At 38.2% G+C, this 14813-nt stretch overlaps 1 protein-coding gene across 1 annotated transcript in view; it reads left to right on the top strand.

Annotated features, from left to right (window-relative positions):
* Positions 1-14813, top strand: part of ANTXR2 (ANTXR cell adhesion molecule 2) — a 142602-nt gene that overhangs the window by 62400 nt on the left and 65389 nt on the right. The window contains exon 12 of the mRNA XM_029944320.1: positions 2506-2601. Within this exon, the coding sequence (XP_029800180.1) occupies positions 2506-2601 (96 nt within the window). The remainder of the gene's footprint in view (positions 1-2505; positions 2602-14813) is intronic.

Genomic DNA, 14813 nt, shown 5'->3' on the forward strand with positions numbered 1-14813 from the left:
TTGTTATCTCGTTTTCTGCATACGTCAGTCATTATGTTTTGAACTTTAAATCCCATTATAAAATGTTCTGACTGAATACCGTCACCATTGTCACCAAAACATCAGAAAGTCTCTCTACTTTAATCAGTCCCAACATTTCTCAATGTGGATTCCAGGGAATCCTAGATTTAAATACTTAGATATTTCAAATGTTATGAGAAAAAAGATGGTCTGTGCAGATGTAAGTTGAACTTCTTTACTGCAGAGTGACTCAGATACTTTTAAGTAAGTCAGTGTGCGTAACGATTTCCTAAGAGAGAGAAAATAGTAATGGCTTTTCCACAAAGAGTTTCATGCTTGGAAAAAACTGCCTTTCCTTTTTTGTAGATTAAAAAACAGGCTCTGCGAAATTAAACAGCTTGCTTACAATTAAACCTCCAGACTAATACTTTTACTACAGTGCCATTCTAAGATGGGTACTACTGAGTAACCCCCCACACACACACCCGCCAGCTCTTGTGATAAAAGTAGCCCTTACTCTGACCTTTGGACTTGTACTTCTTATTTGTTTTGAATGACAGGAGATGTATTTCTGAAAAACTGCCCATGAAATTACAAATTTCCACCTGAGGAGTGTATTGATTTATGTATATATTTTTTCTTCCCTGCATTCTTTGAAAGAAAGAAAGAAAAAGGAGAGAGAGAGAGAGAGAGAGAGAGAGAGAGAGAGAGAGAGAGAGAGAAAGAAAGAAAGAAAGGATGGAAGGAAGGAAGGAAGGAAGGAAGGAAGGAAGGAAGGAAGGAAGGAAGGGAGAAGGAAAGAAGGAGGAAGGAAGAAAGAAGGAAAAAGAAAGAAAACGACCTACATATCAAAACCAAAACATTATTGTAGGGGACACCAGGATAGGGTTTTAGAGACACACTTTGTCCCCTTGGAAGCTGTATCCCTACACTAAAAATTGTAGTATTTCTTTGGAGGTCATTTTCTTAGTAAGTAATTTTAAATGCCAAGCATGGAGAATACATGGGTCAGTAGGTTGGACGTAACCCCATGATTTTCTAGAGCTCCTAATGTAGAGTGGCAGAAAAAAGAAATTAAAGAAATAATCAGTTTATCAAAAATAAACAAATTATGATAAAATGTTAGAGACTGAAGTACAGAGAACTATGAATTGTATAATAAAGAGGGGCCTTGTCTTTCTTTTTTTCAGAAAATTTTTATTATTGATGGAACATTTTATTTTTGTTTTTTCAAATTTTATTTAAGTTCTCATTAGTTAACATAATAGTAATATTAGTTTCAAGAGTAGAATTTAATGACTCATCACTTAAATACAACACCCAGTGCTCCTCATACCAAGTACCCTCCTTAATAGCCACCCATCTAGCCCATCCCCTACCCACCTTCCCTTCATCAACCCTCTGTTTATTCTCTATTTAAACCCCACAGTTTACTTCAAGAGGGGCATTTTCTAGCCAGAGGGTGCAAGACAGGTTTCCTGGGGAAGTGACTTAAGCTGAGTCCTGTCAGATGACTAATGACTAGGTGGCCGTTACAGGAAGTGGAGTGGAGGCAGAGCTAAGAGCAGGTACATTAGGGCTGGAGGAGCTTGGTGTTAGGAAGTGTGCAGACCTTGGTGTGGTTCATGCGTGGGTAGTGCTTGAGCTGTGGGGAGAAATCTGATATGTGAGTGCATGAGGTTGCTTTCTTGCCCTGATGCATATGTACCATTTGCCAACAAGAACTAATGTTGTTGGGTTGTCATATGCTTCGTGATTTTTGAAGATCCTCTTGCCCTGTCATTTATCCATATAATGAAAGGAGTTTTCTATTACCAAAAAGTCTGGGAAAATGCTGCATACATTCTGCCTAGAAGTTATCATGCTTGTAATCAAAATAATCCTTTCCCAGAGACAAAAGAGGGACCCAGGCAGCTCATTCCTATAACTCTAGAGAGTGACTTTTCCTGCATTCTTTAAGGCATCATTTCAAAGTGTCATCATTTAGTTGTGAATACTAGTAAAGGATTAGAAATGATATATATACTCAGTGACAGGAAAAAGGTAAATTGTCAAGAAATAATTATTATAGGGGCGCCTGGGTGGCTCAGTCAGTTAAGCATCTGACTTGGCTCAGGTCACAATCTCATGGTTCGTGGGTTTGAGCCCCACATCAGGCTCTGGGCTGACAGCTCAGAGCCTGGAGCCTACTTCGGATTCTGTGTCTCCCTCTCTCTGCCCCTCCCCTGCTCACGCTCTGTCTATTTCAGAGTCTCAAAAATAAATAAAACATTAAAATCTCTATAGCACTTTGAAGATTTCGTATTTATTATAGATTTTTAACATATATGGAATAGATTATAAAGGAATTTATAGAATTTGAAGAAATATAATAGAAATTTGATTTGACATCATTATGCTTTTGCATCATTTTTTGGTGTTTCCTTAAAAAAATACCACACGTGTATTTGGGATTTAACCCTACGCTTTACTGACCACGTTGTTTTTGTCTTCTGCCTCTTCTAGTCTAATGGAATTGCAGCCATCATTGCCATTTTGGTGTTACTGCTACTCCTGGGCATTGGTTTGATGTGGTGGTTTTGGCCCCTGTGCTGCAAAGTGGTGAGTAAGGAGGATTTTCAACTCTACTCATTTGTAAAGCAGGGGGATGTTAAGTAAGGCCTGAACTGTGAATCAATGCTATCTTGTTCAACAACAGCAAAGTTTCACTTAGCAGATTATATTTTAGTAGTTTTTATGACTATAATAAACTCTAGAAAACATAGCATGCCAATAAATGTTTCTTATAAAACTTCATCTAAAAAAACACCTCAAAATCAAGCTTGGAGGGAGAAGACGGGAGGGTGGGGGAGAGGTAGTAGGGATAAAGGGTTTTCTACTCCTGTACAAAAGAATTTCCAGTAAGTTGAATGATTCATGGATTGGATTCATGGGGAGAAGTTGCTAATCTGTCAGGTTTTCTTGCCAGTGTTTATTGAATCTTTCATTACCTCTTTGGAAAATCTATTTCAGAACCTTCTCTGCTCAGAAGAACATTTTAGAAATAAATTGTGTGCAAATGTTAGGGTGTCTGTCATGCAGGCAGTTTTGAGGTTATGATGGTGTATTTGTGTTATTTTTCCTATTTGAGTTACACCTTTGAGAGAATACAGGTTTATATTCATTTTCTGTTGCAACTTTAACAAATTGCTGTGCATTCCATGGCTTAAAGCAAACAAATTTGTTATGTGACAGTGATTTAATCACAGATTTAAGATGGGTCTTTCTTACTAAACTGGACTAACTTACATTCCTGTCTTAATGCTCTGGAGGGGAATCTGTCCCCTTGCCTTCTCCAGCTTCTAGAGGCCACACTCGTCCCTTGTTTCATGGACCCCTTCCTCCATCTTCAAAGCCAGCAACACTGCATCTCTCTGACTATTCTTCTGTACTATTCTTCTACATATTGTACCTAATATTACTAGATTGCCTCATTTCTCCCTCACCTTTGCTGACTAATTTCAGCTTCCTTATAATTTCAGGTACTACTTTGCATTACTCCTGCATTTATTATTAATTGTATTTCAGTCTGTTTTTATGAGTCAACTTTACAATCCTTTATCTCAGAGAGGTTGGCCCATACAAGAGGTATAGAATTGACTCAGACAATGGTAGAGACAAGAAGCATCCTGTCTCTTTGCTGAACTAATCAGTCTCCTGTCCTAGCGTTTATGCTCAAACTGTTTCCTGCTGTAATCTCAATTATCCTAGCTATGGCTATTTTCGGGTGGCTAACATTCTTGAGTCAAATTGAAAGCAAAAAGGTGCCCTAATATGATGCGTTCTGCTTGGTTTTTTAATTTAAATTTTACAGTGGTGGATGTTCATCCCTTCCTTACTCTGCAGTTTCATTTATCATTGATCGGAGGGCTCAAAAGTGTCAAAATAAATGATTTTTTAAAAGATGTGTGAAAACTAAAATGGGCTCTTTGGGGCATTGCTAGATGTGCTCAAATAATGATCTTGACCACTATTTTGGATGTTAAAGAGAGGAGTTGATCTCCAGGTGGTGAGAATAGACTCATTATAATACTGAGACCAGTGACTGTGGATCATGGGGACCACAGGGTGTATTTCTTTACACAAAGCACAGAGGGATGCCTTTAAGGTGTGTTGTCAGGATGTCAGGAGGGCCTCCCATCCTTACAAACATTATGAGTCCTTACTAATTTCCAAACCTTAATAGAGAGATCCCGCTGTATTTTACGTTGATAACTACAGATAAAACAGCAGCTAACCCGGAGTATGAACTTAAATTTATACTTAGTATAAATGACTCATAGCAAGTGTCTTCTAAAGTAGATTTAAAGCAGGGTAGAGGCAAAATTCTGTATTCAGCCCTTGGCAATCTGTGTCAATACTATATTAGGAACTGGGGTACAAACATGAGTGTAAGATGATACGGAAACTCATGTTTTAATATGGAAACACAAAAATGAGGGCAAAGTATAAATGAAGGGGCATGAGTGTCCCAATTGCGACACTTGTAAAGTACATTAAGAACATGGAGGAGGGATTTATTTACCAGAGTCAAGGGATTGTTTCAGAGAAACCTGACTGGGCTGATGACTCCACACTGAGTTTTAAATAATGAATAAGATGTTTACAGTTGATGAGGCATATTTCAGATGAGTTGTGTGTGTGGAATTACATTGAGTTATTCCGACATGCTTTGGGGAGCACTAGGCTGAGGCTTACCTAGTGTGCCCCTGAAAGGGAAGTGTGAAAGATGGTTTGGGATTTAGGCAGGAATCTCATTAGGGAGGCTTCCTCTGCCTTTTAGGAAGTTTGAACTCACCCCAGGGCGGATGAGAAGCCACTGGAGAGATTTGATCAGTATAATCCCCTGAAAGAAGCTTTGGTTGCTTTACAGCAGTGTCTACCCAGGGCCAGTCCTGGTGGGGATTAAGTCTGTGTCCTGCTGAGTTTTCATCAGCAATTGAAATGGAAAGCCAGTGACAGATGATGCACCTTGGATTTGGCCAAAGCAAAGGAAGGCTAACAAAGTACAGATAGGAGTGAAGATGGAAGCTAAGTGAGCTAGGGAAAAATGAAGAGATGATATGAAAAAAAGGGGCAAAGGGACCATAGCCTTGTGACACAATCTTGAGAGTGTTCAGATGGTGTTGTGCAATTGCAGGACATTTTGTTTTACTTTGTTCCTTTTAGAGAATATGTTGTGCAATGCTGGATTTAGAATGTAGTTAGCTAAATAATTCTGAGCAGTTAAATTGTTAGGGGTCAATTTAACTTTGACTATCTATTGTTGCCGGTAATATTCTTTCTGATATGAAATGAGATGCATTTATTTCAGCTTGGTGTTGTACAAATTTTGTTTTGTTTGAGTGTTTGAGTGAGGGGCATTTGGGTGGCTCAGTCGGTTAAGTGTCCAGCTTCTGTTCAAGTCATGATCTCATGGTTTGTGAGTTTGAGCCCTGCAACAGGCTCTCTGCCCTGGATCCTCATCCCCCTCTCTCTCTGCTCCTCACCCCCCCACACACTCTTGCGTGCTCTCTCTCTTTCTCTCTCAAAAATAAATAAACATTAAAAAATAAGGTGTGAGTGTTAACATTTAAATGTAATGTTTCTGAGGTGCCTGAATGGCTCAGTCAGTTAAGTATCTGACTTCTGCTCAGGTCATGAATTCGCAGTTCATGGGTTGGAGTCCCGGATTGGGCTCCATGCTGGCAGCTCAGAGCCTGGAGCCTTCTTCAGATTCTGTGTCTGCCTCTCTTTACCTCCCCTGCTCATGCTCTGTCTCTCTCTTTCTCTCTCTCTCAAAAATAAATAAGCATTAGGGGCACCTGAATGGTTCAGTCAGTTAAGTGTGTGACTCTGGATTTCGGCCCAGGTCATGATATCATGGTTCATAGGTTCGAGCCTCACATCAGGCTCTACATCAACGGTGTGGAGCCTGCTTGGGATTCTGTCTCCCTCTTTCTCTGCTCCTCCCATGCTCTTTATCTCTCTCAGAATATATGAATAAACATTAAAAAATAAATAAATAAACATTTAAATAATTAAATTTTATCTTTCAGCTGACACATGACTAACGAGCTTAAAATGTCTGTTCTCAGGCACATTTAGATTAGGTCAGTGGTCCACTTCCTTGAGGGTCGTAGGCTCAGGAGCTCTTATAAAGATTGAAAGCCTGGATATAAAGCCCTGAGAAGAGGCCCTAATATTTGTCACACATTCGTATTCAATCATTTCATATTTTATGCATATATCTTATGAAGTGATTTGTTCATTGTTCAGAGATTACAATTTCACAGATACCTGATCAGTAACTCAAAAATGACAGTGTTCCTTGTACTTCAGACAGTGGTTCTCATTTTTTTTTTCCTGCCCCGAATAACCAGAAGGACTCAGAGCAGTAGTGAAAAGGTTTCCGATTGTGGCGATTCTCCCTGAAGGGAAAGAACACGGCTGATTCTCTAGGATTCAACGCCAAAGCCTGCGGGGTTGGCAGAATAATGGTCCCTTCAGATATGCAGGTCTTAATTCCTGGAAACTGTGAATGTTATCTTCTATGGCAAAAGGGACTTTGAGATGTGATTAAATGAAGGATCTTGAGCTAGGGAAATTAGCCAGGAGGACCTCCTGGTGGCCTCTAAATGCAGTCACAAGTGTCTTTGTAAGAGGGCCACAGAGGGAGATTAGCCTTGGAAGGAGAAATGGCAGTGTGACCACAGAGGCAGAGACTGGAGGATGCAGATACTGGCCAGGGAATGCTGACCGTCAGCAGGAGCTCAGGGAGACAAGCAACAGGTACAGCCCTGAGCCTGTAGAAGGAACCAGCTCTACTGATACCTGATTGTAGCCTTCTAAGACTCCGTTCAGACCTCTGACTTCCGGAACCATAAGAAAACAAATTTTCTGTTGTCTTAAGCTATTGCAATTGTGGTAGCTTGTGGCAGCAGCGTTAAGAAACTAATACAGTTCTTAAATGATTCTGATATTCCCCAGGGTTGGGAATGACTGCCGAGGGCTATTGATTTTGGCGATTCTTATGTAACATGTTTTCCAGCGGCTCATTACAAAACCTGTTCACAGAGTACAAGAGGTTGTAAAATGGAAGACAGTGAAATATTCTTCAAAACATTAGCAGTGGTTCCAAGGCTATTAAGAAATCAATATGCATTTTTAAAACTTAGAATTCTGTTTCTGTTTTGTTTTGAGTAACCATAAGATAAATGTGCATAAGGTTTTATATACTGAGTAGAAGTTACTTATTGTTTCAGAGTGACAAGGAATTTTTGGAAGAAACAGGTTTCTAAATTTTAGAAGTATCCAAGGCATGTGCGTCATTAGAACCATTAGACCACAGGGTCCCGTGGACAGCTGTCTTGGGGGGCTTGTTAATTTGCTGGAAGAGGCCATTACGATCCCACTCACATTCAGAAACTGAATCACTGAATTCCTTGAAGGCTAGAAAGTAACCATTTTACTCTGCAGGAAAACAAAAAATTTGAACATTTAACTCAATAACTATGTCTCTGGAACTATGACATATACTCATTAGCTGTACCTGTTGGCATGAGGAAAAAGAAACCCATCCAAGTCATAAATATCTCCTCTAGAATATTTGATATTAAAATTTTAACCAAAATCCTCAAAAGTTACCCAATGGTACATTTTTGGTGATACTTAAATAAAATTAAGTTTAAACGATTATTTATGTGATCATTTGGTGAATATTTCTCTCACTTTATAGTCTACTAATTTCATGAAATCAAGTATAGTGTACATTTTACTCATCACTGTAAAACCGGCATGTTACACAGCAAACACATTTTTTGAACTATTTCAATCCTTAAAATTAGAACACTTGACATCTCTTTATTTGGAAGACGACTTCAAAATAGGGTAACCTGTTGCCAGTTTCAATAAAAATTCTGTCAACTATGGAGAAGCATTTTGCATGAGACGATTTTTGGCCCAATCTTAGTTCAGTGTATGATATTCACTGATTTTATTTAAAAGGTATTCTTTATAATGTATATACAATAGGAGATGTAGCCTTTGCCATTTCTATACCACAGGAACTGAAATACAAGCACATAAGAGTTTTTTATTATAATAAAACTCTGAAGTAGAAGCAATTTAACCTTTGTCTAGTTGTTTCTATATATACCCCACAGGGGTTTCTAACCTGAGAATTGTGAACTTGGGTGGGAAAAGAAAATCTTTCTTTTTACTTCCAACCAAAATTTATCATTTCCTACATTTATAAATGGAGGCTGCTATCCACAAAAGTATTCGCACTTCTAAAGATTTTGTCATCGATAGTAATGACAGGTATCCTATATTACATATAATTCTTCGGATATTTTTGAAATATCTTTTACAAGTTACATAACTTCAAAATCAGAGTAGTTCCCAGTTCTCGTTATTTAATGAATTAATAAAGTAGCATGTATTTCTATATCAAAAATATGTGGGTTTTTTTTTTTTTACAGAGTTGGTCATTATTTTTCAACATAATTGGATTTCTTACAATTGTTTTTTATTTTAATGTAGCTTAATTATTCTGGGAAGAGATCCATTGGCTCAACAGATTACCAAAGAAGGGCGTAGAATAAGAAAGGTTAAGGAAACACCTGTTAAGGAAAATCTGTCCACTTACAGGGCATCTGGGTGGCTCTGTCGGTTAAGAGTTGGACTCTTGGTTTCAGCTCAGGCCATGATCTCACAGTATGTGAATTGGAGCCCTGCATCCGGCTCTGTGCTGACAACGTGAGGTCTGCTTGTGATTTCTCTCTCCCTCCTCCCTCCCTCTCTACCCCTTCCCGAGTTGCTTTCTCTCCCTCTTAAAAAAATACATAAATATAAAACATATGAGAGTACTTACAAATTTTAATATTTTCAGTTCTGTTTAATGAGTATTTTCAAGGATGAGACAGAAAGAAAGAGAGCGAGAGAGAGAGAGAGAGAGAGAGAGAGAGAGAGAGAGAGAGCGAGTGCTCAGGTCATGATCTCACAGTTTGTGAGTTTGAGCCCTGTGTTGGGCTCTGTGCTGACAGCTCAGAGTCTGGAGCCTGCTTCAGAATCTGTGTCTCCCTCTCTCTCTGCCCCTCCCTTGCTTGTGCTCTGTCTCTCTCTCTCTCTCAAAAATAAACATTAAAAAAATTTTTTTTTCTTAATTTAAAATGTTGCAGAATAGGGACACCTGGGTGGCGCAGTCAGTTAAATGACTTCGGCTCAGATTATGATTTCATGGTTTGTGAGTTCAAGCCCTGTGTTGAGCTCTGAGCTGACAGCTCAGGGCCTGGAGCCTATTCTGGATTCTGTGTCTTCATCTCTCTTTGCCCCTCCCCCACCCATGCTCTGTCTCTCTCTCTCTCTCTTTGTCTCTCAAAAATGAGTAAACATTAAAAAATATTTAAAAAAATTAAACTGTTGCAGAATAGTGCCCTCCGTGTACTGGGGCTTCCCATGACAAATAGAAATCTGAAACAAAGATAGTTGGAAAACTTAATCTAGTAGTAATCATAGTAAAAGAGCCTTCATGCAAAGCTGAAATTTTTAGGCACTATCATTAGTGAATTATAGAGTGTATTGAGTTTGCAAACTATTCCTTAAGGGGAAAAGTTCGCATTTTGTGTGAAGTTATTTCTTACCATCTGTTTAAGAGTCTATAACCTGCTCATTGAGGATCCTCACATCCGTCCTTTATAGCTGCTTTTCTTTAACAAAGACATCAGCCGTGTCCTTCCTGTTCCTTAAATTAAAAATGGGGACAGAAGAGTTAAAAGAAACTTATCATGTACTGAATCATGAGTGCAATATCAGAAAATATGGATGTTTTTGTCATTGTTTAGCTTAGAGGTTGTGTTGAGTTTATGACAGAATTGTTTTGCTGTCTCATCGCAGAAATGCGAGTCCTATAGTTGTATCATTTGGAAAAACCAGACACTCTGCAGAATTACAGATGTAAGGCTAATGAGGTGGCAAACAAAGGCTTTCTGGAGTGTTTTCAATTAGAGTGTGTTCTACAGCTGCAAATAAATATCTGAATATGCTGGAAATGATAAATGTACACGTTGCTCTAGTGTCCTTGGCCAAAGTTCTCCATCCTCAAGGGAAAATTGCAAGCTCATTTTTTCTTGGAGCCTTTAAGACATTACAGAGAGATCTCATAAATCTTAATTTAAAAACCATTTTAAAAAAGTTATCTTTTTAAAGCCCAATTTGCTTATAAGTAAGTCGAGCTTTCGTGATGAGGATATATCTGACTGGAGCTCCAAGGAATCATTTTCTTAGCCGGCAGCAGCTGTGCTGTTCTTTCTAAAGAGTAATAATGCTTCTATATTGCACTTGTCTTTTATTGTTGAGGAGGGCTTTCGGTGCCTTTACTGAGTTACTTTAAGAGTAGCCTGATTTTTTGGGGGGAAATGCACAATAAAACAGAAGTAATTTAAATTTTAATATGCCTTCTTTGCACCATTAATTAAAATGATTTATGTTTGGTTGCCTCCTTGAAATAGAGTGTGATGTTAGTACTTACAGCTTCCATGGTGGTGTTTTCCAACAGAGCATCATTTGCGAAAACAGGGTATCAAACTCTTCCTGGTATTAGTTTATTTGCTTTGACAGCAGCACCTTTACTTAACTCTTGGCAGAATACACTCTCACACTATTCTTCCCAGTCCCCATTTGGCATTTTAAATTACATTTATTGTCCAGACATCCCACCAGCTCTTTATTTGTTCAGAGTAGGAATCTTTGACCATTGACGAGTGCGTCAAGTTGAAAAGGAAAGGGTGGATGAGATAACTCAGACCGTATTTTAATCTGGATGATGAAAGCATCTAGCTTTGTGAGATTCAGGAAAAAACTTCCCGAATGTCAGAGAACGTTGTGTTTATGCACTTCAGAGAAAAGGCACCACACTTGCTCCCTGATCTTATCAAAAAAGAAAGGGAGAATGAAAGGAAGACCCCCATATATTGCAAACAAACTTTTCTAAACACTGAGAGTGACTTTTCTATTGTTTGTAGGCTCTTAGTCACTTAGATGACATTGCTGATAAATTGGGCATTTGTTTTTGTCACTGGCAAGAATCAGTCCTGAAACATGACTTGATCTACAGGCGTTGTACAGTATCTTATTCTTTTTTAATCCAAGGCAGTTCACTGTTGACAGTTCTTTTCACTCTTTTCTGAATATTGGAACATATGATTGCATCAAGCTGGCTGCAGGCTCCAGTGCTGACATTTTCTAGCGCAAAGAATGCCCACATCACTCGAACATTTGAAAAGTGTTAATGAGCGGATCAAAAGGACTGTTGCCTGAAGCAGCTAACTTTTCTTTTTTTTTTTTTAAGAAATCGGCTCTCCTCCAAACTGAAATCTTCGTTCTAGCAGCTAAGTAGATGAGATGTAATCCTCCCTGATGATGATAATAACAAATGAAAAAAAAAATTGGAGGAGAATCAAACTCTACATATGGTTCATAAAGTGGTGAAAGTGTTTTCCAGAATCTTCAATACAGAACTAAAGGATGCTAAGTGGAAAAAATCCTGGCAACTAGGCAATATTATGCCTTTTAAAATCTGCAAATTCTCATAAAATATGGTGCATATGAATACATCCTTTTCTGAAATGGATGTGTTCTTGCACTATTTAGTACAAGAATGGGATTTTCATGACTGTTATTTTTAATGTATTTACATTGACAGTAAGGTTTTCTTTTCTCCTGTACTAGTGCTACTGAAATGTAGGGATATCAGTTGGACACAGATTTTTGCCATTTTGGCTTTTGAACCAAATGGCTTCAGATTATTTTCACCGTCTTTTGTTACTTATGAGACCCTGTAAGAGAGTGGAGGGAGGGAACATTTTGAAACATCACATAAAAACCTTTTTATTTCCTGTTCCAAAATTTCTAGGTCAGTGATGTTGGGCATATTAATTAACAAGTTATGTCTCTATAAAGTGGGAATGATAACCTCTGTCTTTCATAGTTACTATAAGGTTTAAATTAAACTCTATTTTTATCTACCTCTCTTTCTCTACCTACCTAGCTACCTATCTACTTATTCATCCATCTACTTGTCTATCCATCTATCCATCTATTCATGCATTCTAGCAATTAACAGAAACTCAACACATCTTAAGTCTTTTTTCTTTTGCATCCTTTCCCTTTGCAGTCCAAACCTTATTTTAAAAGATGTGGCAGAAAAAGTTGAACTTAGAGTTTGGAGATAGATGGACCTGGGTCCCAGATTTGAGTCTTAATTCTGTTTTCTCTTTGTGTATCCTTGGGCAAGTTATTGAAATTAATGTCTCCTTCCCTCTATATTTAAAATGGGGATATGTATGGTAACTGCACAGGGCTATTGTGAGAATAAGAGCAATATAGAGTGTGTGGCATATTGGAGCATCAATAAAGGGTGGTTGCTGTTAATAGTAGTAACAGCACGGAGATGAGCCTTTGCTCTGGGTAAGTTTCTATAGGTGCTATTCGTTGTGGTGGTAGTTGTGTCCCTTAATTTACTAGATGTAATCAAAATTTGATGTAGGTAGAGTTTTAGGGGCTGTGTTTCCATTGTTAACGATGTAGAAAATATACTTGCTCGAATTTCAAAATCAATTGAAATTTATAATAAGTCATATGTTTAACTATAAAATAAGATTAATTATACATTTTTGGAGAAAAAAACCCTTACGTTCTTTTCTGGAACAAGGTGAGTACAAATACATATTGATACATAGCTTACTTCATTATGGAAAGGCAGAAGCAAAAACCTGGTGAAGAAAATGTGATATGGATTTTTTAAATATCCTATCAGAATTTTCATGTGGGAGATGACCTACAATTAATCAAATTCATTTCTCAGGTGAAGAAACTTAGGATGGTCTAATATCTTCCCACCTGCCATTGAGTTAATTAGTTCTCTGATTTTATTGGTTGAAAGAGAAATTTGATGCTTCATTTTCTTTGAAACTAGCGTTTTAGTTTCATGGGAATTTATATCCGTCTGTTTATCATTTATAGTTTTTTCCTCAGTATTTTCTTTAAATTTAGAGGTTGGCTATAAGCCTTTGTGAACATTCTCAGCTAGCTCCTTCAGATAACCTACAATCATACTTTTAATATCTGCTATTCTCAGAGCACCTTATGAGGAACTGGTGATATTTATAAAGAAGGAGAAATGATTTTTTCCTTAAGAATGTCTACATTCTTAAGTGATAATTGAAAAATTCCCAATTAAACATATAAGCCCAAGTTAATGAAGCATGAATGATTCAACTGTGCAGCAACATTTATTTTTATAAGTTTTCAGGCTTTTAGATAAAACAGTAGGATGTTGGGGGAATGGTTCTGTGAAGCTTGGATCAGACTTACCATGGAAAGGGGCGTTTTATTTGGGGCAAGCAAAAGAACCGTCACTTTTTCTGGGGTAGTGATGCACATAGGGATGTTTGTAGATAGGATGTGAGGGCAGAACTGTGTCGTGCTGAGACATTCCAACAATGAAGGGCTGGCTCATGTATACGTGCTGAGAAGGAGCTTTGGTTTTCCAGGTTGTGGCTTATGAAAAAATGGAAAGGTGCCTCTTGTTAACCTGTTGTTAGTTTGTTGGCATTGGTCATATGAGGATTTTATATTGAAACTCAATTTGTTCGTATAAGCACTAAAACTAGATGCCATGCAGGATAATGAATATGACACGGGTGACATAAAAACAAGGATGAGACATGGAGGAGGATTTTCAATAATTTTCAGGAGGATATAATATAAAACCAGGTTGGGGATACTGTTTATGTCCTCAGAAATACGTACACTAGTACAAGATGTGTAGGTAATAAGCAGGGTAAATATGAATTCTTCATAAGGAGATGAGGAGTTCAGATACAACGTACTCAGACTTACTGGAATGAAGGATGTGCCTTGGTCTTTTTCTAGTGAAAGAACTCTAGGGAGCACTTTAAGGTAATTTGCAAAGCTAAGAGTAGAGCATGATTTGTAAGGATCTTCCAATACAATTCACTAATTCAATGATTTCATTTGTGGTCATTGGAACTATCGATCCATTTTGACCAGAGGAACACTTAGGCTACTGTTAGAAAAATATACATAGTTACACAGGTTAGAATAAGGGATACATCAGACATAGAAAAACAAGATGAATAGCTAATTTAAGTAAGTAAAGCATGTGGACGTTGATGCCAAAAAAAGCTATGGCAATTATTGACTACCCACCAATGTTATCAGTGTGTTATTAACTAAAATGCGTAGAATGGAAGTACAAACCGGTGGGGGTCATCTCTTTTATGTGAGTGCCATACATTTACTTATAATGGGTTGGTTATAGTCAAAATGCTATTAACAGTTCTGGAAACCCCACTGGAGGTATTGATCAAAAGAATATATACTAAAGAAATGGACCAAGATGATGAAGTAACTCAGAACCATTACATGAAAAATTGTTGTGGTGTTTAGATTCCAGATGAGTAGGCTCAGTAGATATATGGTTATTATCCTGGTATTCGAAAATAGGAACTGCCCGAAGAAAGGTGTGTGTGTGTGTGTGTGTGTGTGTGTGTGTGTCCGTGTGTGTGTCCGTGTGTGTGTGTGTCCGTGTGTGTGTGTCCGTGTGTGTGTGTGTCCGTGTGTGTGTGTCCGTGTGTGTCCGTGTGTGTGTGTCCGTGCGTGTGTGTCCGTGTGTGTGTGTGTCCATGTGTGTGTGTCCATGTGTGTCCGCGTGTGTGTGTCCGTGTGTGTGTGTCCATGTGTGTGTGTGTGTCCGTGTGTGTGTGTGTGTC

The sequence above is a fragment of the Suricata suricatta genome, chromosome 1 (assembly GCF_006229205.1).
Source record: "Suricata suricatta isolate VVHF042 chromosome 1, meerkat_22Aug2017_6uvM2_HiC, whole genome shotgun sequence".
Taxonomy (NCBI): Eukaryota; Metazoa; Chordata; class Mammalia; order Carnivora; family Herpestidae; genus Suricata; species Suricata suricatta.